Source organism: Rhinoderma darwinii, assembly GCF_050947455.1.
Source record: "Rhinoderma darwinii isolate aRhiDar2 chromosome 12 unlocalized genomic scaffold, aRhiDar2.hap1 SUPER_12_unloc_6, whole genome shotgun sequence".
Classification (NCBI taxonomy): domain Eukaryota; kingdom Metazoa; phylum Chordata; class Amphibia; order Anura; family Rhinodermatidae; genus Rhinoderma; species Rhinoderma darwinii.
Window position 1 is genome coordinate 90,622 of NW_027461877.1, and position 25,913 is coordinate 116,534.

At 46.3% G+C, this 25,913-nt stretch overlaps 1 protein-coding gene across 1 annotated transcript in view; it reads right to left on the minus strand.

Moving 5' to 3' along the window:
• The window catches only part of LOC142698193 (protein kinase C delta type-like), a 46,738-nt gene extending 22,249 nt beyond the window's left edge, over positions 1-24,489 (minus strand). The window contains exons 1-2 of the mRNA XM_075847842.1: positions 24,315-24,489; positions 15,937-16,079 (exon numbers count right to left, since the gene is read on the minus strand). Coding sequence (XP_075703957.1) covers positions 15,937-16,050 — 114 coding nt within the window. The 5' untranslated portion in view covers positions 16,051-16,079; positions 24,315-24,489. The remainder of the gene's footprint in view (positions 1-15,936; positions 16,080-24,314) is intronic.
• Between the last annotated feature and the right edge of the window lie 1,424 nt (positions 24,490-25,913).

Consider the following 25,913-nt stretch of genomic DNA (forward strand, 5'->3'; position numbering starts at 1 on the left):
GGTCTGGTCTGGGGTCTGTATTCATTTAGGGGTCTAGTCTGGGGTCTGCATTCATTTAGGGGTCTAGTCTAGGGTCTGTATTCATTTAGGGGTCCGGTCTGGGGTGTGTATTTATTTTGGGGTCAGGTCTGGGTTCTGTATTCATTTAGTGCTCTAGTCTTGGGTCTGTATTTATTTAGGAGTCTGGTCTAGGGTCTGCATTTATTTAGGGGTCTGGTCTGGGGTCTGTATTTATTTAGGGATCTAGTCTGGGGTCTGCATTCATTTAGGGGTCTACTCTGGGGTCTGTATTTATTTAGGGGTGTGGTCTGGGGTCTGTATTTATTTAGAGGTCTAGTCTGGGGTCTGCATTTATTTAGGGGTCTAGTCTGGGGTCTCTATTTATTTAGGGGTCCGGTCTGTGGTCTGTATTTATTTAGGGTTCCGGTATGGTGTCTGCATTAATTTGGGGGTCTAGTCTGGGGTCTGTATTTATTAAGTGGTCTAGTCTGGGGTCTGCATTTATTTAGGGGTCTAGTCTGGGTTCTGAATTTATTTAGGGGTCTGGTCCGGGGTCTATTTATTTAGGGGTCTGGTCTGGGGTCTGCATTTATTTAGGGGTCTAGTCTGGGGTCTATTTATTTAGGGGTCTTGTCTGGGGTCTGTATTCATTAAGGAGTCTAGTCTTGGGTCTGTGTTTATTTAGGGATCTGGTCTGTAGTCTGCATTAATTTAGGGGTCTGGTTTGGGGGTCTGTATTCATTTAGGGGTCTAGTTTTGGATCTGTATTAATTTAGGGGTCTGCTCTGGGGTCTGTATTCATTTAGGGGGTCTAGTCTTGGGTCTGTATTTATTTAGGGGTCTGGTCTAGGGTCTGCATTTATTTAGGGGTCTTGTCTGGGGTCTGTATTTATTTTGGGGTCCAGTCTGGGGTCTGTATTTATTTAGAGGTCTGGTCTGGGGTCTGTATTCATTTAGGGGTCCAGTCTTGGGTCTGTATTTATTTAGGGGTCTGGTCTGAGGTCTGCATTTATTTAGGAGTCTGGTCTGGGGTCTGTATTTATTTAGGGGTCTGGTCTGTGGTCTGCATTGATTTAGGGGTCTGCTCTGGGGTCTGTATTTATTTAGGGGTCCGGTCTGGGGGTCTTCATTTATTTAGGGGTCCGGTCTGTGGTCTGTATTTATTTAGGGGTCTGGTCTGCGGTCTGTATTTATTTAGGGGTCTGGTTTGGAGTCTGTATTCATTTAGGGGTCTAGTCTTGGGTCTGTATTTATTTAGGGTTCTGGTCTAAGTTCTGCATTTATTTAGGGGTCTGGTCTTGGGTCTGTATTTATTTAGGGGTCTGGTCTGGGGTCTGTATTTATTTAGAGGTCTAGTCTGGGGTCTGCATTTATTTAGGGGTCTAGTCTGGGGTCTGTATTTATTTAGGGGTCCGGTCTGGGGTCTGTAATTATTTAGGGGTCTAGTCTGTAGTCTGCATTAATTTAGGGGACTGGTTTGGGGTCTGTATTTATTTAGGGGTCTAGTCTGGGGTCTGTATTTATTTAGGGGTCTAGTCTGGGGTCTGTATTTATTTAGGGGTTCAGTCTGGGGTTTGTATTTATTTAGGGGTCCGGTCTGGGGTCTGAATTTATTTAGGGGTCTGGGCTGGGGTCTGTATTCATTTAGTGCTCTAGTCTTGGGGCTGTATTTACTTAGGGGTCTGGTCTAGGGTCTGCTTTTATTTAGGGGTCTGGTCTGGGGTATGTATTTATTTAGGGTTCCGGTCTGGGGTCTGCATTAATTTGGGGGTCTAGTCTGGGGTATGTATTTATTTAGGGGTCTGGTCCGGGGTCTATTTATTTAGGGGTCTGGTCTGGGGTCTGCATTTATTTAGGGGTCTAGTCTGGGGTCTATTTATTTAGGGGTCTTGTCTGGGGTCTGTATTCATTAAGGAGTCTAGTCTTGGGTCTGTATTTATGTAGGGATCTGGTCTGTAGTCTGCATTAATTTAAGGGTCTGGTTTGTGGGTCTGTATTCATTTAGGGGTTCAGTCTGGGGTCTGTATTTATTTAGGGGTCCGGTCTGGGGTCTGAATTTATTTAGGGGTCTGGTCTGGGGTCTGTTTATTTAGGGGTCTGGTCTAGGGTCTGCATTTATTTAGGGGTCTCTTTTCTGGGGTCTATTTATTTAGGGGTCTGGTCTGGGGTCTGTATTCATTAAGGGGTCTAGTCTTGGGTCTGTATTTATTTAGGGATCTGGTCTGTAGTCTGCATTAATTTAGGGGTCTGGTCTGCGGTCTGTATAAATTTAGGGGTCTAGTCTGGGGTCTGTATTTATTTAGAGGTCTAGTCTGGGGTCTGCATTTATTTAGGGGTCTAGTCTGGGGTCTGTATTTATTTAGGGGTCCGGTCTGGGGTCTGTAATTATTTAGGGGTCTAGTCTGTAGTCTGCATTAATTTAGGGGACTGGTTTGGGGTCTGTATTCATTTAGGGGTCTAGTCTGGGGTCTGTATTTATTTAGGGGTTCAGTCTGGGGTTTGTATTTATTTAGGGGTCCGGTCTGGGGTCTGAATTTATTTAGGGGTCTGGGCTGGGGTCTGTATTCATTTAGTGCTCTAGTCTTGGGGCTGTATTTACTTAGGGGTCTGGTCTAGGGTCTGCTTTTATTTAGGGGTCTGGTCTGGGGTATGTATTTATTTAGGGTTCCGGTCTGGGGTCTGCATTAATTTGGGGGTCTAGTCTGGGGTATGTATTTATTTAGGGGTCTGGTCTGGGGTCTGCATTTATTTAGGGGTCTAGTCTGGGGTCTATTTATTTAGGGGTCTTGTCTGGGGTCTGTATTCATTAAGGAGTCTAGTCTTGGGTCTGTATTTATGTAGGGATCTGGTCTGTAGTCTGCATTAATTTAGGGGTCTGGTTTGTGGGTCTGTATTCATTTAGGGGTTCAGTCTGGGGTCTGTATTTATTTAGGGGTCCGGTCTGGGGTCTGAATTTATTTAGGGGTCTGGTCTGGGGTCTGTTTATTTAGGGGTCTGGGCTAGGGTCTGCATTTATTTAGGGGTCTCTTTTCTGGGGTCTATTTATTTAGGGGCCTGGTCTGGGGTCTGTATTCATTAAGGGGTCTAGTCTTGGGTCTGTATTTATTTAGGGATCTGGTCTGTAGTCTGCATTAATTTAGGGGTCTGGTCTGCGGTCTGTATAAATTTAGGGGTCTAGTCTGGGGTCTGTATTTATTTAGGGGTCTGGTCTTGGGTCTGTGTTTATTAAGGGGTCTGGTCTAGGGTCTTTATTTATTTAGGGGTCTGGTCTGGGGTCTGTATTTATTTAGGGGTCTGGTCTGGGGTCTGTATTTATTTAGGGGTCTGGTCTGTGGTTTGCATATATTTAGGCGTCTGGTCTGGGGGTCTGTATTTATTTAGGGGTCCGGTCCGGGGTCTGCATTAATTTGGGGGTCTGGTCTGGGGTCTGTATTTATTAAGGGGTCTAGTCTGGGGTCTGTATTTTTTTAGGCGTCCGGTCAGGGGTCTGCATTTATTTAGGGGTCTAGTCTGGGGTCTGTATTTATTAAGGGGTCCAGTCTGGGGTCTGTATTTGTTTAGGGGTCCGGTCTGGGGTCTGTAATTATTTTGGGGTCTGGTCTGTGGTCTGCATTGATTTAGGGGTCTGGTCTGGGGTCTGTATTTATTTAGAGGTCAGGTCTCGGGTCTTTATACATTTAGGAGTCTGGTCTTGGGTCTCTAATTATTTTGATGCCTGGTCTGCTGTCTGCATTGATTTAGGGGTTTGCTCTGGGGTCTGCATTTATTTAGGGGTCTGGTGTGGGGTCTGTATTTATTTAGGGTTCCGGTCTGGGGTCTGCATTAATTTGGGGGTCTAGTCTGGGGTATGTATTTATTTAGGGGTCTGGTCTGGGGTCTGCATTTATTTAGGGGTCTAGTCTGGGGTCTATTTATTTAGGGGTCTGGTCTGGGGTATGTATTTATTTAGGGTTCCGGTCTGGGGTCTGCATTAATTTGGGGGTCTAGTCTGGGGTATGTATTTATTTAGGGGTCTGGTCTGGGGTCTGCATTTATTTAGGGGTCTAGTCTGGGGTCTATTTATTTAGAGGTCTTGTCTGGGGTCTGTATTCATTAAGGAGTCTAGTCTTGGGTCTGTATTTATGTAGGGATCTGGTCTGTAGTCTGCATTAATTTAGGGGTCTGGTTTGTGGGTCTGTATTCATTTAGGGGTTCAGTCTGGGGTCTGTATTTATTTAGGGGTCCGGTCTGGGGTCTGAATTTATTTAGGGGTCTGGTCTGGGGTCTGTTTATTTAGGGGTCTGGGCTAGGGTCTGCATTTATTTAGGGGTCTCTTTTCTGGGGTCTATTTATTTAGGGGTCTGGTCTGGGGTCTGTATTCATTAAGGGGTCTAGTCTTGGGTCTGTATTTATTTAGGGATCTGGTCTGTAGTCTGCATTAATTTAGGGGTCTGGTCTGCGGTCTGTATAAATTTAGGGGTCTAGTCTGGGGTCTGTATTTATTTAGGGGTCTGGTCTTGGGTCTGTGTTTATTAAGGGGTCTGGTCTAGGGTCTTTATTTATTTAGGGGTCTGGTCTGGGGTCTGTATTTATTTAGGGGTCTGGTCTGGGGTCTGTATTTATTTAGGGGTCTGGTCTGTGGTTTGCATATATTTAGGCGTCTGGTCTGGGGGTCTGTATTTATTTAGGGGTCCGGTCCGGGGTCTGCATTAATTTGGGGGTCTGGGGTCTGTATTTATTAAGGGGTCTAGTCTGGGGTCTGTATTTTTTTAGGCGTCCGGTCAGGGGTCTGCATTTATTTAGGGGTCTAGTCTGGGGTCTGTATTTATTAAGGGGTCCAGTCTGGGGTCTGTATTTGTTTAGGGGTCCGGTCTGGGGTCTGTAATTATTTTGGGGTCTGGTCTGTGGTCTGCATTGATTTAGGGGTCTGGTCTGGGGTCTGTATTTATTTAGAGGTCAGGTCTCGGGTCTTTATACATTTAGGAGTCTGGTCTTGGGTCTCTAATTATTTTGATGCCTGGTCTGCTGTCTGCATTGATTTAGGGGTTTGCTCTGGGGTCTGCATTTATTTAGGGGTCTGGTGTGGGGTCTGTATTTATTTAGGGGTCTGCTCTGGGGTCTATTTATTTAGGGGTCTGGTCTGGGGTCTGTATTTATTTAGGGGTCCGGTCTGTGGTCTGCATTGATTTAGGGGACTAGTCTGGTGTCTGTATTTATTTAGGTTTCTGGTCTGGGGTCTGTATTTATTTAGGAGTCTGGTCTTGGGTCAGTATTTATTTAGGGGTCTAGTTTGGGGTCTGCATTCATTTAGGAGTCAGCTCTGGGGTCTGTATTTATTTAGGGGTCTAGTTTGGGGTCTGTATTCATTTAGGGGTCTAGTCTGGGGTCTTTATTTATTTAGGGGTCCAGTCTGGGGTCTGGATTTATATAGGGGTCTAGTCTGGGTTCTGCATCTATTTAGGGGTCTAGTCTGGTGTCTGTATTTATTTAGGGGTCTAGTCTGGGGTCTGCATTTATTTAGGGGTCTAGTCTGGGGTCTGTAATTATTTAGGGGTCTAGTCTGGGGTCTGTAATTATTTAGGGGTCTGTTCTGGGGGTCTGTATTTATTTAGGGGTCTGCTCTGGGGTCTTTTTATTTAGGGGTCTGGTTTGGGTCTGTATTTATTTAGGGGTCTAGTCTTGGGTCTGTATTTATTTAGGGGTCCGGTCTGGGGTCTGTATTTATTTAGGGGTCTGGTCTGTGGTCTGTATTTATTTAGGGGTCTGGTCTGTGGTCTGCATTGATTTAGGGGGCTGCTCTGGGGGCTGTGGTCTCCATTGATTTAGGGGTCTCCATTGATTTAGTGGTCTCCATTGATTTAGGGGTCTGGTCTGTGGTCTGTATTTATTTAGGGATCTAATCTGGGGTCTGTATTTATTTAAGGGTCTGGTCTGGGGTCTGTATTTATTTAGGGGTCTAGTCTGGGGTCTGTATTTATTTAGGGGTCTGGTGTCTGTATTTATTTAGGGGTCTGGTCTGTGGTCTGCATTGATTTATGGGTCTGCTCTGGGGTCTATTTATTTAGGGGTCTGGTTTGGGGTCTGTATTTATTTAGGGTTCTGGTTTGGAGTCTGTATTCATTTAGGGGTCCGGTCTTGTGTCTGAATTTATTTAGGGGTCTGGTCTGGGGTCTGTAAATATTTAGAGGTCTGGTCTGTGGTCTGCATTGTTTTAGGGGTCTGGTTCGGTGTCTGCATTGATTTAGGGGCCTAGTCTGGGGTCTGTATTTATTTAGGGGTCTGGTCTTGGGTCAGTGTTTATTAAGGGGTCTTGTCTTGGGTCTGTATTTCCTTTAGGGGACTGGTCTGTGGTCTGTATTTATTTAGGGGTCTGGTCTGGGGTTTTTATTTCCTTTAGGGGACTGGTCTGTGGTCTGTATTTATTTAGGGGTCTGGTCTGTGGTCTCCATTGATTTAGGGGTCTGGTCTGTGGTCTGTATTTATTTAGGGATCTAATCTGGGGTCTGTATTTATTTAAGGGTCTGGTCTGGGGTCTGTATTTATTTAGGGGTCTAGTCTGGGGTCTGTATTTATTTAGGGGTCTGGTGTCTGTATTTATTTAGGGGTCTGGTCTGTGGTCTGCATTGATTTATGGGTCTGCTCTGGGGTCTATTTATTTAGGGGTCTGGTTTGGGGTCTGTATTCATTTAGGGGTCTAGTCTTGGGTCTGTATTTATTTAGGGATCTGGTCTGTGGTCTGCATTGATTTAGGGGGCTGCTCTGGGGTCTGTATTTATTTAGGGGTCTGGTTTGGAGTCTGTATTCATTTAGGGGTCCGGTCTGGGGTCTGAATTTATTTAGGGGTCTGGTCTGGGGTCTGTAAATATTTAGGGGTCTGGTCTGTGGTCTGCATTGTTTTAGGGGTCTGGTTCGGTGTCTGCATTGATTTAGGGGCCTAGTCTGTGGTCTGTATTTATTTAGAGGTCTGGTCTGGGGTCTGTATTTCCTTTAGGGGACTGGTCTGTGGTCTCCATTGATTTAGGGTTCTGGTCTGGGGTCTGTATTCATTTAGGGGTCTAGTCTTGGATCTGTATTTATTTAGGGGTCTGGTCTGTGGTCTGCATTGATTTAGGGGTCTGCTCTGGGGTCTGTACTTATTTAGGGGTCTGGTTTGGAGTCTGTATTCATTTAGGCGTCTAGTCTGGGGTCTGTGTTTATTTAGGGGTCCGGTCAGGGGTCTGAATTTATTTAGGTGTTCTGTCTGGGGTCTGTAAATATTTAGGGTTCTAGTTTTGGGTCTGTAATTATTTAGGGGTCTAGTCTTGGGTCTGTATTTATTTAGGGGTCTGGTCTGGGGTCTGTATTTGATTTAGGGATCTGGTCTGTGGTCTGCATTGATTTAGGGGTCTGGTCTGGGGTCTGTATTTATTTAGGGGTCTAGTCTGGGGTCTGTATTTATTTAGGGGTCCAGTCTGGAGTCTGTATTTATTTAGGGGTCTGGTCTGGGGTCTGTAAATATTTAGGGGTTTAGTCTTGGGTCTGTATTTATTTAGGGGTCTGGTCTGTGGTCTGCATTCTTTTAGGGGTCTGGTTCGGTGTCTGCATTGATTTAGGGGCCTAGTCTGTGGTTTGTATTTATTTAGGGGTCTGGTCTGGGGTCTGTATTTCCTTTAGGGGACTGGTCTGTGGTCTCCATTGATTTAGGGTTCTGGTCTGGGGTCTGTATTCATTTAGGGGTCTAGTCTTGGATCTGTATTTATTTAGGGGTCTGGTCTGGGGTCTGTATTTATTTAGGGGTCCGGTCAGGGGTCTGCATTGATTTAGAGGCCTAGTCTGGGGTCTATATTAATTTAGGGGTCTAGTCTATTGTCTGTATTTATTTAGGGGTCCGGTCTAGCGTCTGCATTTATTTAGTGATGCCTGCAGGCAAACAGAACCCTATTTCCTGACCACCCAAATAGTAATAGGAATTAAATTGTAAATTTTTATTAAGCTACGTATAGCAAGGGACAAACCATACACATAGGCTTCTACAGGAGGAAGCACGGTGGATTCACCGTCTTGGTTCTATGACCCCTCAGGGGCTTAACGAGGGATTTGCGTATAGTGCCTTTTTGTTATTTTACCTGCTATTTCCCTTCTCGCTTCTGTATGGATGTCTTCATTTATATTGTATTTATCTTCATTGTCTTGGTTTCTTGACTACCTAATCGGTTCCATCTATGTTTATTATAGCCTTTCCTGACAGGGGGGCTGCGCATATATATGTATTTATGTACTCTGCTCTATTGACCTTACTTTGACCTAACTATACATATAATTAGCTTGGCGGCCGGTTTTTGCTCTATTATAGAAAAATAAGAAAAGTAAAGATATTGTTATATTTTTTATAATTTTTTTTATTTTTTATTATATATATTTTTTATTAATTTTCTCTTTATACCTACAGAGTTGGGTGTTTGGATGTGTTGGTTTACATCTAGTATCATGTTAATAGGGGGGACATGTTTTGCCTTTTGCACTTAGACTAAAGGGGACATTGACGGTGCCTGTATCTATTTGGGCACCTGGCATTGCTGTGCTATATGACACTAAGTCTCTACACTGTCCTAATATGCAGGCGCACCGCCTGTCTATTGTGTGTTGGTCTTAGCCCTGCGCTTGCTGCGGGGGCATGGTGACGGCTGTCGGTTGCTCTCTGCACTAAGTCCGGCTTGGCTTCTACAGCGCCTGCGCCGATCCACTATGTTCCACTATGCTCCCGTCTTGTCCTGCTTTTGTTCTGAGTATCTCAGCTACCCCACTGCGCAGGCGTGCCGTTTTCAGACTGTCTCGGCATTTTCGTTTGTACGATTGCGCGGCTCGCTAGCTGTTATAGGCTCTTTGATACATGGCCTCTTATTGGTTGTTTCCCCTCTTCTACTGTTCTTATTGTCTGGCTCCGTCTTATTGGCAGCCATCCACACACCCACCTCCTATTCACGTCATCTTACACTCCCATAAGAGGAGTAGTTTTCTCGCCGCGCCGCCATTAGCCCCGTGTACCCCTGAGGACGCTACAAGTTAGCGAAACATGTCGGGGGGGCTCTATCAGTTTTAATCCCTGCCTCAGCCGAATTTATTGTCTACATTTAGCTAAAAGTACCACTTGTTGCTTTTTTGACTGTGTGTTTGCTGACACTCAGCGTTCACCTTTGGTATCAGACAGTCTGCTGCGTTCCTTCCAGCTGTTCACTCTGACTTCGGCTCCTGTCAGTGTAAAATTTTAAACCTATGTGTATGGTTGGTCCCTTGCTATACGTAGCTTAATAAAAATTTAAAATGTAATTCCTATTACTATTTGGGTGGTCAGGAAATAGGGTTCTGTTTGCCTGCAGGCATCCTTCCATTGACTATATATATTGTACCTGCTGACTACCCAGGGTCAAAATTTGTTTTTTTGTCCTAGTACTGCTGGGTTAATTACCCTTTTTTTCTTTGACCCTGTTCACACTGTGGAACCTCTTATACTTATTTTCTAACTATTTGATATGGCCGGTTTTTTGTCCAAGAAACCTAATATAGAGACTCTGTCCGCTGAGGTGGCATACGTCTTTTCTACTGATAATATTCCTTTACATCAATTCGACATCCATACAGCGTTTAGGGATTTGCAGAAGACCTACCAAAAATTTGTACGTTCCTGTTGGGAAATAGCCAGTCTTGAAACTTATATACAACGGAAAATTGTCTATAGGGGATTAAGAATTAACATCACGCCTAATTCCCATGGTGACAACACCGCATTCACGAAGGGGTGGGAGGACCTTCTTACTGAGAGCTCTTTGCGGATTCTCCATTATTTGTTGGAATTTGAAAAACAGAGCCACAGTAAGGTTGGTGCTCAGCTTGAAAAAGAAATAGCAGATATACAAGTGTTTCAATCATACCCTGAATTTGGCGCTTCAGAGGCGAAATTGCAAAAAAACATCGAGAAACTACAGGGGGAAATTAAAGAACGTAAACACCGGAAATATATCCGTGACAGGAGGGATTTTGACATAGGGCAAATCTATACGTATAAGACACGCTTTGTCCCTGTCCCTAAACACACCACTGTCTATACTGACTTTTCTGAGTCAGACACTTCGGGTACAGAACACTCTAGACCCACCAGCGACAGTCCTAGACTGGGCACTAAGCGTAAGGTCAGGAATAACAAACCTGGTTTCTCAAAGAGAATACCTACCTTATCAAAACAGCCCCCCACGGATTTCTTGAGCAGAAATAGACCATGTTTACCTGCTGTCTCCAACTCGTCATCTATTTTGTCTTTACCTGTCTCTTCATATGCCCAAAATGGCACAACTATGGTGGGCAACTCTCCGCTACCCACTCAGGGTACTGCTTTGGGTGGTGGGAATGGCACTACCAACACTACCGTGGGCTCTTCTATTACGTCTCCTTTTTTAGGACCACTCAATCTGCACTGGGGGCTCAAACAATAACCCCTAGTATTCCAGATATTAATAATGACAACATGCAGATATTCAATTTATCCTCACACGTATTGAATTGTCACCAGTTGACTCTGTTACAAAAGGGACTCTCCTATACTCCTGCACCTCCCTTTGATGAGTTCACATGGGCAAAGGATATTAATCTATTTGCCAGAAAATTGGCCCTACACAAACATTTCAGGGGCTCTATACAGGATGGTATCCGCCGGGACCGTCAGGAACAAAATACTATGAGGGATCTTGAGAGTCTCCTTCATGAGAATCAATTCGGAGTCACTGAGGTGGTGGGTCCTTTTTCTTCGCTACGCCCTAAGTCTAGGCTTACTCCCCCCTTCTCCCAATACGGGCATATTGATGTCTTTGTAAAAATGGTCTGTAATGACCTTAAGAAACTAAGAAGTGATAGATCTATGCCTTTTGGAAATCTTAATAGCAATGAAAGGTTGGCACTGGATGAGCTTTGTGGCAGTGCAGACCTAGTAATTAAACCTTCCGATAAAGGAGGCAATATTGTGATCATGGACTGTGTGGACTACACAGATATGGTCCATAGGTTACTAGACGATCAAACAACTTATGTCACTTTAAGAGGCTACCCTACCATTGGTTACCTGTCGGAACTATATGATCTTCTCATTAATGCTAAAAGTAATAACCTTATCACCCTGGACGAATTTAAATGTCTATATAACCCCACCCCCACTCTGGCAACCTTTTATGCCCTACCAAAGGTCCATAAGAACAAACGCCCTATCCCTGGCAGGCCCATAGTTTCAGGTAATGATAACCTGACGCAGGGGATAAGCCTTTATGTAGATGAGATTCTGTCCCCTTTTGTCTCTGCTTTGTCGTCCCATCTTAGGGACACCAAGGACACCGTCACCAGGATCCAGGAGATCAATGTCACTTCTACTACCATGTTGGCGAGCATAGACGTGGAGTCATTATATACTAATATCCAGCACGATATAGGTCTCACTGCAGTGAAATATTTTTTGAGCACAAAAGGTACTCAATTTCAACGACACAATCATTTTGTTTTGTCACTATTACGTTTCCTGCTCACACATAATTTTTTCACTTTTGATGCCAAATATTATCATCAGATAAAAGGCACAGCCATGGGCACCGTTTTTGCACCCACTTACGCCAACCTCTTCTTGGGTTGGTGGGAAGACACTATCGTTTTTTCTGACGACCTCCTTTATTTCACGTCACATATCTCCTTCTGGGGAAGATATATTGATGACATTCTCATCCTATGGGATGGGGATGCCAACACATTTGTTGACTTCATGTCTATGCTCAACAATAACTCTATTGGCATGAGATTTACCTATGAATTTAATGATCGGGTGATCAACTTCCTTGATCTTAAGATCTCCTTGGACCCTGGTGGTGGTGTTCAAACCGATATATTTCGTAAAGCCACAGCTACCAATGGTTTCCTGCACTGGGACAGTCATCACCCCCCTGCCCTTAAGAGAGGGATACCCATTGGCCAATACCTGCGGGCCCAGACGCAATTGTTCCGACGAGTCATCTTTTCAGAGAGAATGTGATGGACTCTACCAAAAATTCTTAGCACGAGGTTATCCTAAAAAGTGGCTACATAGGGCTTATGCCAGGGCTAGGGCGTCTCATAGATCTTAGAACTTGCAGCATGTTCCTTGCCTGTGATTGTCTGGTTTCCTGGCTCTGCGATTCTTGCTATTTACCTTATTGACCGCTGTTACTTATTGACCCTGCCTTGACTGACTATTCTCCTGCTCTGATTTGCTACTTCATACTCTCCTGGTTTGTCTCGGCTCGTTCACCACTGCCTGTTGCTCACGGTGTTTCCGTGGGCGACTGCCCCTACCTCCCCCTTTATCTTCTGTGTGCCCTTGTCTTGTGTTGTCTGTCTTGCACTTATTGAGCGTAGGGACCTTCGCCCAGTTGTACGCCGTCACTTAGGACGGGCCGTGCAAGTAGGCAGGGACAGAGTTTCGGGTAGATTAGGGCTCACCTGTCTGTCTCCCTACCCCGTTTCATTACACTATGGCACCTGATAGCTCTGCTACTTGATAGGAGACAGCGGCTCAGCAGACAGTATCACATATAATATGCTTAGATACAACGGCTTAGCAGACAGTATCACACATGCTAGGCCCAATTAGAAGGTTAATTGTGAAAACATTTCTTATGGTGTTTCTCGATAAAGGTCACTTGAACTGGTATCATTTAAACAGTTAACCGATGAATGGCGCTGTTTATGTGGAATTTACCCTGCGGCCTAATGTACCATATAATGTATTAAAAAAAAATGTAAAAAAACCTACATTTTGTGGGGTGAATTGAAAAAAACCTGTAATTCGGCCATTTCTGTTTTGATTTTACAGTGTTCATCGGGCGGCATGAATTGCATGATAACTTGATTCTGCGGGTCGTTACGATTATGGCGATACCAAATTTATATAGTTTTATTTTTTACTAAATAATTTGTTTTTGTGACGCTGCATTCGAAGATGAACTGCATAGTTTTTCAATGCAACAGCACTTCATAGGGCGGGAAGGGGTTAAAACCCACTCTCTGAAGCCCCCCTTCAAGATACATTTCAACTAATCTGGTCCCCATGGCAGAATCTGTCTTTCCATCTGGCACCTCCAGCAGACTCCTTTCAGTCTAGTTTGATTTCTTTTACCTCAGAGTTCCTCTTTTTCCCTTTTTTTAATTTCTTCTTTCCCTCTCCCCTTCTCCTCCTTCTCCCCCCACTTTTTTTGAACTATTTCTAACAGGAGCTGTGCACGATTAGAAAAATATGTCTGCTTTCTTCCAAATACAGCACCACACCTATCCACAGGTTGTATCTGGTATTGCAGGTTAGCTCCATTGAAGTGAATGGTAATGAGCTGTAGTACCACACACAACCTATGGACAGGTGTGGTGCTGGTTTTTGGAGAAAGCAGACAAGTTCTCTCATCCTGGACAACCCTTTGTCATGGATAGTTCTTGTGCGGAGATGCTCCCTGCATTATCCCTTTTCCTTTATGGCCGCTGATATGTTCTATTCAGCTTTATGGCCTCTGTGGTAAGTACACTGCCAGTCATTAAAGGGTTAACACTTCAGACCACTGTGGGTGACGTCACAATGTATGAGTTGTGCAGTGGTAATAAACTCCTGTAGTAATGATGATGAAGGTGCTGATGTCATAAATAGAAATGTTTATGACATAAAGAAGATTCCATATTAGAAGGTTTTACTGCCACATTCAGCGCCATATTGGATGGGACTGAGGACCTTGAGCTTGACTTCCCCACCAATACCGACCTGATGTAATTTGGAGGTTCTATCAGGGAAACCCTTCACCCCAGACCACTTCTTCATCACAGTGATGCCATCCTCTTCATACGGGTTGTCTGTAATAGAGGGGGTTTCCAGCAGGAGATCCCCCTCTATTAGCCGGAGCGGAGACAGGTGCTACAAGGAGGCATCTGGAGGACCCGTCTCATCCGTGGATCGCCCATTCATGTTAATGGGTGCCCAGGAAGAGAGACATCCGCCTAGCCAACCAGATCAGCCGATTTATGTGTTTTATGTCGTTCGTTCATTGTAATGTCTTTCCTTGAAAATCTGAGAAAACGCACAAATTCTGTTACAAATTCTATATTTGCACCTTCTAAGCCCAGAGGAAGGGCAATCCTCCAGCCATGGTTTCCCTAGAGGTTTCCCCCACAGGGGGTTTTTCCTTTCCTGCGTGCTGGAGGGTGACTCTTCGTGAGTCCGAGGTTTGCCATTTTGGCTCTGGTCATATAATATAATAAAAGTTTTGACCATTTAACACCCAATTATAATGTTTTGTGTCTTTATTTTGCATTCTTTGGTTTGGTGATTGGGATTCTGGGTCTATCACATATCACAAAATCATAAGGCCGGACATCTACTTCCCACACTGACATAGAATGGAGACAACAAGCGTTGCTGCACAATTAAGTGTACACATCCTTACATTAACCCCTTCCCGACATTTGCCGTATGGGTACGCCATGGAAAGCTATGACTTCCCGCAAATTGCCGTATCCAAACGCCAAATGTTTGGCACTGGCTCAGAAGCTGAGTCTGTGCCATCATCACCGGATCTCAGCTGTATCTTACAGCTGACATCCGGCTGTAATGGCGGGGACTGAAATTAGCTTTGATCCCCGCCAGATCTAATACATTGCACTAGGTAGTGCAATGTATTAGAAAAAAATCATCAGACAGTTGGAACTTCAAGTCCCCTAGTGGAACATGGAAAAAGTGTAAAAGAAAGTATAAAAAAAGTGTAAAAAAAAGAAAAGTTTGATAACAATAAAAGTTATTTTCTGCGTCCTATTAATTTCAATTGGAGCTCAGAGGTGGAAACCACTTGTAGAACATCAGCCCCCCACTTACAGTGAAATAACCATCAGGAGTATCCGCCCTGGAAACCACAGGGAATTCCACCTGAAAAACCGCACCAAATTTTAGTGCAGTTTTTCGGGCGGTATATCTCCTGCGGAAAGACCGCAGAAATCATTTTAAAAAAGCTTATACTTACCATAGTCATAGCGACGCGTATTCTGTTCTGAGCGCAGCCTGGCCTCCTGTGATGATGCTGTAGTACATGTGACCGCTGCAGCCTTAGATTGGCTGCAGCAGTCATATGGGATGGTATCATCATCCCCTGAGGCCAGACTGCGCTCAGTACAGAATATGCGTCGCTATGACTATGACCGGGAGTAAGTATAAGCTTTTGTTTTTTCTCATTATACAATCAGGGCCGGGTCTAGGTTTATGTGAGCTATTTGGCGACACAGACTTAGTAGACCACTTTGCGGGGGAACTCACGGGGGCAGTAAAATGGCAGAAAATGTAACTTTGTGCCTCCATATAGACGTTAGGACCTATTTATGCCCCCACATAGAAGTTAGGCCCCCAGTTTGTACCCCAATAAAATTAGTGCCCTCTGCCACACAGCCCCCCTCCCTGGTTGTGCCACACAGCCCCCCTCCCTGGTTGTGCCACACAACCCCCTCTTCCCTGGTAGTGCCACACAACCCTCCTCCCTGGTAGTGCCACACAGCCCCCTCCCTGGTAGTGCCACACAGCCACCATCCCTGGTGGTACCACACAGCCTCCTCCCCCCCCCCCCCCGGTAGGTAGCGATTTAGGTTTCCCTCTAGGAGTGGAATTCCAGCCAGAGTATATACAGAGCTAAAGAACCCGTTTAGTAACACTGCCTTCTCTTGATCCCCTGTCACCAACTCCCCATTACCACTATCTAGGGGTCCTACATGTTCAGACCTTGGCTTTTTTTCATTTACATACTTGAAGATTTTTTGCAGATTTGATTTACTATCATTGGCCACCTGCCTTTCATTTTGTATTTTTGCTGATTTTATTACCTTTTTACAGATTTTATTAAGCTCTTTATAATTCTAGGCCAAATGGGCAACCATCTTTTAATAGACACTTACCATCTCTCCTTGCTCACTGTTACTGTATAGGGTGTGATTTCTGACCCTGATCTTCCAGGACGACACCATCTCCATTAACCATAACTGGGTGAACGGGTGTAACGTGTCCTTCATTTGGAGCCTCCTGCAGGCCAATCTGAGCGCTGTACAGAGGGAGATCAGTGAGTGGCGGGAGACCATGGACGGCTGGGAGCATCACTGTCAGGTGACATTATTATATATCGTATACATTCTGAGCATGGCCAGTGGGGGCGGGGCCTGTCTCTGGCAGACTAATTGGGGGCGGGGTCTTTTCATTTCCTGCAGGACCCAGTTGGGTCGAGGTCTATCCCTGGAGGGCCCAGTGGGGGAGGGACCTGTCCCCGGAGGTCCTAGTGAAGTGTCCCCGGAGGACCAAGCGAAAGACTGCAGCACCTAGCAGGCTGGCATACTGGGATTACATCTCATCCCTGGAGACCGCTGCAGCCTGGACTGGCAGAGCGGTGGTCACATGGGATGAAGCGTCCTCCAAGAAGGACGTCGTCATGCAGGCCAGCCTCCTGGGATGACATTTCATCTATGTGATCGCCGCTGCAGCCTGTGATTGGCTGAAGAGGATAATCGCTGGAGGATAAAACACAGACTCCTAGATAAGTTTGGGATCGCTGCGAATGCGCCGCAAAAAACGGAACTGCTATTTGATGCGTGATTTACATCCCCTTTGAATTCAATGGGGAAATCCCGCAACATATAATCAGTGTTTACGTAAAGACAATTGACATGCTGCGAAATGAAATTCCGCATCGCACGTGAATTTGAGTGTATTTTTCTACTCAGTATTTACACAGCGTGTGGATGAGATTTGTTTTACCTCATCCACTTTGCTGCTGCTGTATTTGTTGCAGATTTTTTGCAACAAAATCAGTTGTGGAAAGTCCGCCGTATTTACGCAACGTGTGAACTGGCCCTAAAAGTGAGCGTGATCTCACGTAGCAGCTAAGGGACAATCCTGATAATCGGCTTAGGAGCAGCTTCTCTGATGTTGTTGGCTGTTCCTAAGGCTAAGCCGTCTGCCATGGGAAGAAGTGAAAGCCGACAAGAACGAGCGCCTATGACTTGCGAGTCAAATGATAGCCTTAGGAACAGCCAACAACCTCAGAGAAAGTGCCACTAAGCCGTCTGCCACGAGACTCAGGGGCATAGTTAAGGTCTTAAAACAACAGGGGCAATAGCCTCAACATATATGCCCCATAAAAAATGTATGTGTGTGTGTGTGTGTATGTATGTGCGTGTGTGTGTGTGTGTGTGCGCGTGCGTGTGTGTGTGTGCGCGCGCGTGCGTGTGTATGTGTATGTGTGTGTGTGTGTGTATACACCGTGTTCCAAATTATTATGCACATTGGATTTAAGTGTCATAAACATTTAATTATTAGTTTTTCAATGAAACTCATGGATGGTATTGTGTCTTAGGGCTCTTTGGATCATTCTAATCAATCTCAGACACCTGTGATAATTAGTTTGCCAGGTGTGCCCAATCAAAGGAAAACTACTTAAGAAGGACGTTCCACATTATTAAGCAGGCCACAGGTTTCAAGCAATATGGGAAAGAAAAAGGATCTCTCTGTGTTAGGGATCTGCCAGGTACTTCATCTAGCTATACTCCTGGGATTAATCAATCCACACCTGAGGCCAGACCTGCTCGACTGACACCATCTCCCACCAACCAGGGTGGCAGGCTCAGGAGTGGGAGAGCCTATCGCGGCCTGGTCTCTCGGAGTTAGCTCCGCCCCCTGCCCTTTATTACCTGCCCTGTGCTCTCCCTCAGTGCTTGTAATTCTTTTGGATTCCTGGCCTCTGCTGCTTGCTCCAGCCTGCTTCTGCCGTGCTTCTGCCTTGCTGCCGTTCTGCTTGACCTGCTTGCTTGCCCTGGCTTGCTTCTGTCTCTGTGCCTGCTCGGGTGTACTCACTTCGTCCTGGTCCTGACTGTTCGTTCGCCGCCCCGTTTCCTCGTGGCGTTCCGTGGCTACTGCCCCTTCCCTTGCGTGTTCCCTGTTTGTCTTCCTGTGCACTTAGCCAGCGTAGGGACCGCCGCCCAGTTGTACCTCGTCGCCTAGGGCGGGTCGTTGCAAGTAGGCAGGGACAGGGCGGTGGGTAGATTAGGGCTCACTTTCCCTTCACCTCCTTCCTGCCTTTACATAATTACAAGCCCTTACCTAGTCTACCATTTCTCCTACGCTGACGCTATCATGGACCCCCTTGAGACCCTGACCCAGCAGATGCAGGGCCTCTCCCTACAGGTCCAGGCCCTGGCCCAAAGGGTCAATCAGGGTGACGCTGCTTTAGTAGTACCCCTCACCTCACCTCTAGAACCCGACCTCAAGTTACCTGACCGGTTTTCAGGGGACCGTAAGACGTTTCTCTCCTTCCGGGAGAGTTGCAGACTGTATTTCCGCCTAAAGCCCCACTCCTCAGGTTCCGAGAACCAGCGGGTGGGTATCATCATATCCCGACTCCAGGAAGGGCCCCAAGAGTGGGCCTTCTCCTTGGCTCCTGACGCCCCTGAACTTTCCTCTGTTGATCGTTTTTTCTCTGCCCTCGGACTCATTTACGACGAGACTGACAGGACTGCTTTAGCCGAGAGTCAGCTGGTGACCTTACGTCAGGGTAGGAGACCGGTTGAGGAATACTGTTCTGATTTTAGGAAGTGGTGCGTAGCTTCTCAGTGGAACGATCCGGCCCTAAGGTGCCAGTTTAGGTTAGGATTATCTGACGCCCTGAAGGATCTGCTGGTTAGCTACCCCTCGCCTGACTCCCTTGACCAGGTTATGGCCCTAGCAGTACGACTTGACCGACGTCTCAGGGAACGTCAGCTAGAACGCTTCAGTGTGCTCCCCTCTGACTTTTCTGTGTTTCCTCCCGAGGTCCCGTCTCCTCGCCCCTCCACGGAGGACTCGGAGGTACCTATGCAACTCGGGGCCTCCATGTCCCCTCGACAACGTAGAGAGTTTCGCAGAATGAATGGTCTCTGCTTCTACTGTGGGGACGACAAGCATCTACTGAACACCTGCCCCAGGCGCAAGAATAAGAAGCCGGAAAACTTCCGCGCCTAAGTGATCATCGGGGAGGTCACTTGGGCGCACAGGTATTTCCCGTTAATGTGAAACGCAATAAAATTTTGCTTCCCTTTCAGGTCTCGTTTGCTGGCCGGTCTGCCACGGGCAGTGCTTTCGTGGATTCTGGCTCATCTGCTAATATCATGTCTGTGGATTTTGCTATGTCTCTAAAGATGCCTTGTATTGATTTACCTTATCCCATCCCTGTAGTAGGAATCGACTCAACCCCCCTTGCTAATGGTTATTTTACTCAGCATACTCCTGTTTTTGAACTCCTGGTTGGCTCCATGCATTTGGAGCAGTGCTCTGTACTGGTGATGCAGGGATTATCGTCTGATCTGGTATTAGGTCTTCCCTGGTTGCAGTTGCATAATCCCACATTTGATTGGAATACTGGGGATCTCACCAAATGGGGTAATGAATGTCTTATGTCATGTCTTTCTGTTAACACTATTTCTCCCCGGGAGGAGGTAAACACGCTTCCTGAGTTTGTTCAGGACTTCGCCGATGTGTTTTCTAAGGAGGCCTCCGAGGTGTTGCCCCCCCATAGAGATTACGATTGCGCTATCGATTTGGTGCCTGGTGCCAAGCTTCCTAAGGGTAGGATATTTAATCTTTCATGTCCTGAACGTGAAGCTATGAGGGTGTATATCCAAGAATGCCTGGCCAAGGGTTTCATTCGCCCCTCGACTTCTCCTGTAGGTGCTGGCTTCTTCTTCGTGGGGAAGAAGGATGGTGGTCTTAGGCCGTGCATTGATTATCGTAACCTGAATAAGGTCACCGTAAGGAACCAGTACCCACTTCCTTTGATTCCGGATCTTTTTAATCAGGTTCAGGGAGCCCAATGGTTTTCTAAGTTCGATCTACGGGGGGCATATAACCTTATCCGCATCAAAGAGGGGGATGAGTGGAAAACTGCGTTCAACACACCCGAGGGTCATTTCGAATACCTGGTCATGCCCTTTGGGTTGTGTAATGCCCCTGCTGTCTTCCAGAATTTTATTAATGAAATCCTGAGAGAGTACCTGGGTAATTTTCTTGTTGTGTACCTTGATGACATACTGGTGTTTTCCAAGGACTGGTCCTCCCACGTGGAGCATGTCAGGAAGGTGCTCCAGGTCCTTCGGGAGAATAATCTGTTTGCTAAGACTGAAAAATGTGTCTTTGGGGTACAGGAGATACCATTTTTAGGGCAAATCCTCACTCCTCATGAATTCCGCATGGACCCTGCCAAGGTTCAAGCTGTGGCGGAATGGGTCCAACCTGCCTCCCTTAAGGCGTTACAGTGTTTTTTAGGGTTCGCCAACTATTACAGGAGATTTATTGCCAACTTCTCGGTCGTCGCTAAGCCTCTTACGGACCTTACCCGCAAGGGTGCCGATGTCCTCCATTGGCCCCCTGAGGCCGTCCAGGCCTTTGAGACTCTCAAGAAGTGCTTTATCTCGGCCCCCGTGCTGATTCAGCCCAACCAAGAGGAGCCATTTATTGTGGAGGTTGACGCTTCCGAGGTGGGAGTAGGGGCCGTCTTGTCCCAGGGTACCAGCTCCCTCACCCATCTCCGCCCCTGTGCTTACTTCTCTAGGAAGTTTTCGCCCACGGAGAGTAACTATGATATTGGTAACCGCGAACTTCTAGCCATTAAATGGGCTTTTGAGGAGTGGCGGCACTTCCTGGAGGGGGCCAGACACCAGGTAACGGTCCTTACGGATCACAAGAATCTGGTTTTCCTAGAATCGGCCCGGAGGCTTAATCCTAGACAAGCTCGGTGGGCACTATTCTTTACCAGATTTAATTTCTTGGTTACCTATAGGGCTGGGTCCAAGAATATTAAGGCTGACGCTCTGTCACGTAGTTTCATGGCCAATCCTCCTTCCGAGAAGGATCCCGCTTGTATTTTACCCCCTGGTATAATCGTCTCTGCCACGGATTCTGATTTAGCTTCTGATATCGCGGCTGATCAGGGTGCAGCTCCCGGGAACGCCCCTGGGGACAAACTGTTTGTTCCCCTGCAATACCGGCTGAGGGTACTCAGGGAAAACCATGACTCCGCTCTATCTGGTCATCCTGGCATCTTGGGCACCAAACACCTCATTACCAGAAACTATTGGTGGCCTGGGTTGCCTAAAGATGTTAGGGCTTACGTCGCCGCTTGTGAGGTTTGCGCTAGGTCCAAAACCCCTAGGTCCCGACCTGCGGGCCTACTACGTTCCTTGCCCATTCCCCAGAGACCTTGGACCCATATCTCCATGGATTTTATCACCGATTTGCCTCCATCTCAGGGCAAGTCGGTGGTGTGGGTGGTAGTCGACCGCTTCAGCAAGATGTGCCACTTTGTGCCCCTTAAGAAGCTACCTAACGCCAAGACGTTAGCTTCTTTGTTTGTGAAACACATCCTGCGTCTCCATGGGGCCCCAGTCAATATCGTTTCTGACAGAGGGGTACAATTTGTTTCCTTATTTTGGAGAGCTTTTTGTAAAAAGTTGGAGATTGATCTGTCCTTCTCCTCCGCCTTCCATCCCGAAACTAATGGCCAAACGGAGAGGACTAATCAGTCTCTAGAACAATATTTAAGGTGTTTCATCTCTGACTGTCAATTCGATTGGGTCTCATTCCTTCCCCTTGCTGAATTTTCCCTGAATAACCGGGTCAGTAACTCGTCAGGGGTCTCCCCGTTTTTCTGTAATTTCGGGTTTAACCCAAGGTTCTCCTCCGTCTCCCCTGGTTGTTCCAATAATCCTGAGGTAGAGGAGGTTCATCGGGAACTGTGCACTGTCTGGGCCCAGGTTCAGAAGAACCTAGAGGCGTCCCAGAGCGCACAAAAGATTCAGGCGGATAGTAGACGTTCTGCTAACCCCCGGTTTGTCGTCGGGGATTTGGTCTGGTTGTCGTCCAGGAACTTGCGCCTTAAGGTCCCGTCCAGGAAGTTTGCTCCCCGATTTATTGGACCTTATAAGATCATTGAAGTCCTCAACCCTGTATCCTTCCGTCTGGAGCTCCCCCCATCCTTTCGCATACATGACGTCTTCCATGCCTCCCTCCTTAAACGCTGCTCCCCGTCCTGGTCCCCCTCGAGGATACCTCCTGTTCCCGTTCTCACCCCTGAGGGGGTGGAATTCGAGGTGGCCAAGATTATGGACAGTAGGATGGTCCAGGGCTCCCTCCAGTACCTGGTCCATTGGAGAGGATACGGGCCGGAGGAGAGGACTTGGGTACCTGCCCATGATGTTCATGCTGGGGTATTGATCAGGAGGTTCCACCTCCTCTTCCCCACTAAACCGGGTCCCCTTAGTAAGGGTCCGGTGGCCCCTCATAAAAGGGGGAGTACTGTTAGGGATCTGCCAGGTACTTCATCTAGCTATACTCCTGGGATTAATCAATCCACACCTGAGGCCAGACCTGCTCGACTGACACCATCTCCCACCAACCAGGGTGGCAGGCTCAGGAGTGGGAGAGCCTATCGCGGCCTGGTCTCTCGGAGTTAGCTCCGCCCCCTGCCCTTTATTACCTGCCCTGTGCTCTCCCTCAGTGCTTGTAATTCTTTTGGATTCCTGGCCTCTGCTGCTTGCTCCAGCCTGCTTCTGCCGTGCTTCTGCCTTGCTGCAGTTCTGCTTGACCTGCTTGCTTGCCCTGGCTTGCTTCTGTCTCTGTGCCTGCTCGGGTGTACTCACTTCGTCCTGGTCCTGACTGTTCGTTCGCCGCCCCGTTTCCTCGTGGCGTTCCGTGGCTACTGCCCCTTCCCTTGCGTGTTCCCTGTTTGTCTTCCTGTGCACTTAGCCAGCGTAGGGACCGCCGCCCAGTTGTACCTCGTCGCCTAGGGCGGGTCGTTGCAAGTAGGCAGGGACAGGGCGGTGGGTAGATTAGGGCTCACTTTCCCTTCACCTCCTTCCTGCCTTTACACTCTGCTGCCGAAAAGCGTGAAATAGTGCAATACCTTGGACAAGGAATAAAAACATTGGATATTTCAAGAAAACTTAAGCGTGATCATCGTACTGTGAAAAGATTTGTGGCTGATTCAGAGCACAGACGGGTTTGTTCAGATAAAGGCATAATGAGGAAGGTTTCTGCCAGACAAATGAATAGGATTAGGAGAGCAGCTGCTAAAATGCCATTGCAAAGTAGCAAACAGGTATTTGAAGCCGCTGGTGCCTCTGGAGTCCCGCAAACCTCAAGGTGTAGGATCCTCCAGAGGTTTGCAAGTGTGCATAAAGCTATTATTCGGCCACCCCTAAACAATGCTCACAAGCAGAAACGGTTGCAGTGGGCTCAGAAATACATGAAGACTAATTTTCAAACTGTGTTGTTTACTGATGAGTGCCGTGCAACCCTGGATGGTCCAGATGGATGGAGTAGTGGATAGTTGGTGAATGGCCACCATGTCCGAACAAGGCTGCAACGTCAGCAAGGAGGTGGCGGAGTCATGTTTTGGGCTGGAATCATGGGGAGAGAGCTGGTAGGCCCGTTTAGGGTCACTGACGGTGTGAAAATGACCTCTGCAGAGTGTGTAGAGTTTATGACTGACCACTTTCTTCTGTGGTACAAAAAGAAGAACCGTGCCTTCCGTAGCAAAATTATCTTCATGCATGACAATGCACCATCTCATGCTGCAAAGAATACCTCTGTGTCATTGGCTGCTATGGGCATAAAAGGAGAGAAACTCATGGTGTCGCCCCCATGTTCCCCTGACCTCAATCCTATTGAGAACCTTTGGAGCATCCTCAAGCAAAATATCTATGAGGGTTGGAGGCAGTTCACATTAAAACAGAAGCTCTGGGAGGCGATTCTGACATCCTGCAAAGATATTCAAGCAGAAACTGTCCAAATACTCACAAATTCAATGGATGCAAGAATTGTGAAGGTGATATCAGAGAAGGGGTCCTATGTAACATGTAACTTGGCCTGGTAAGTTTTTTTTGATTGAAAGAGCTTTTGATTTCTGTAAATATGACCTCCTGATGCTGCAAATTCAACAAATGACCATTTTAGTTTACAACCTTTAAAATGTTTTGATCTCTGTTGTGCATAATAATGTGAAACAAAAAAATCAGTTATCATTAGGATATTTGTTCAATAAAATTAGCATTATACTCCAACGGTTGATGCTTGAAGATTATACTGACTGTCATTTGCATCGACTATTTAGGAAAATCAGCGAAAAATAACATTTGCATAATAATTTGGAATACAGTGTAGATCGAAATCCGGAGCATTAACCGGTCACTGCCGGCTCCGCGGTTTCCTTCACTGTAATTGACATCAGCACCAAAACCAGTTAATGTGTATAACGTACAAACGTGAGCGCCACACTTTCTGTATCCCACCCCCGGTAATGGAGGGGGGGGCAGACATCTTGGCTGTATGGGGCCCAGACATTCCTGATGGTGGCCCTGGCAGTTATGATCCGGTAGAGCTGGTTGTCACCCGGGCCGCTTCATTCCACTGTATGGCTTTGGACTTCTCAAGTTTGTCCTGCAAAAAATACAAAAAAGTTATTTTGTGTTACTGCATTACAAAGACTTTGTGCAAATTAGAAAAGAAAAAACAGCAGTAAAGTCAGTAAACGGTCCTCGTGCTGTGAGGTTGTTCGGCTGCTCATTCAGTCTGTTTCTGGTTTGGTAGCCGAATGGTGGCCATTTTGGCCTAAAAGGGCAAATTTGCTGCTCTGGAGACTGGGAAAACCGGACAATGAGAACGCCAATATTAACTGAAATAGCAGCATATTGGTTGTCGCACAGTTTTTCCAGATAATGGAAACCTAAAAATATTAATTCAGAACTTTTCGGTTATCTGATGTATATGGCTTGGCTTCAAGGGGGTTACATAGTTACATAGTTACATAGTTAGTACGGCTGAAAAAAGACACATGTCCATCAAGTTCAACCAAGGGACGGGAAAAGGGAAGGAAACATTTCTACACATAGGAGCTAATATTTTTTTGTTCTAGGAAATTATCTAAGCCTTTTTTAAAGCCATCTACTGTCCCTGCAGTGACGGCTCCTGCGGTAGGCTATTCCATAGATTCACAGTTCTCACAGTAAAGAAGGCTTGTCGCCTCTGCAGGTTGAACCTTTTTTTCTCCAGACGGAGGGAGTGCCCCCTTGTTTTTTGAGGGGGTTTTACATGGAACAGAATTTCACCATATTTTTTGTATGTGCCATTAATATATTTATATAAGTTAATCATGTCCCCCCTTAGTCGTCTTTTTTCAAGGCTAAATAGGTTTAATTCTTTTAATCTTTCCTCATAACTTAAATTCTCCATGCCCCTAATTAGCTTCGTTGCTCTTCTTTGTATTTTTTCCAACTCCAGGGCATCCTTTCTATGAACTGGAGCCCAGAACTGAACTGCATATTCTAGATGAGGCCTCACTAATGCTTTGTAAAGTGGCAATATTACATCCCTGTCCCGTGAGTCCATGCCTCTTTTAATACACGACAATATCCTGCTGGCCTTTGAAGCAGCTGATTGACACTGCATGCTGTTATTTAGTTTATGATTTACAAGTACACCCAGATCCTTCTTAACAAGTGAATCCGCCAGTGTAGCGCCCCCTAGGACATATGATGCATGCAGGTTGTTGGTACCCAGATGCATAACTTTACATTTATCTACATTAAACTTCATCTGCCAAGTGGATGCCCAAACACTTAGTTTGTTTAAATCTGCCTGCAATTCATGAACATCTTCCATAGACTGAACTATATTACATAGCTTGGTGTCATCTTCAAAAATAGAAATAGTGCTATTAATCCCATCCTCTATATCATTAATAAATAAGTTGAATAATAGTGGTCCCAGCACTGAACCCTGGGGTACACCACTTATTACCGGGGACCATTCAGAGTAGGAATCATTGACCACAACTCTCTGGATACGGTCCTTGAGCCAA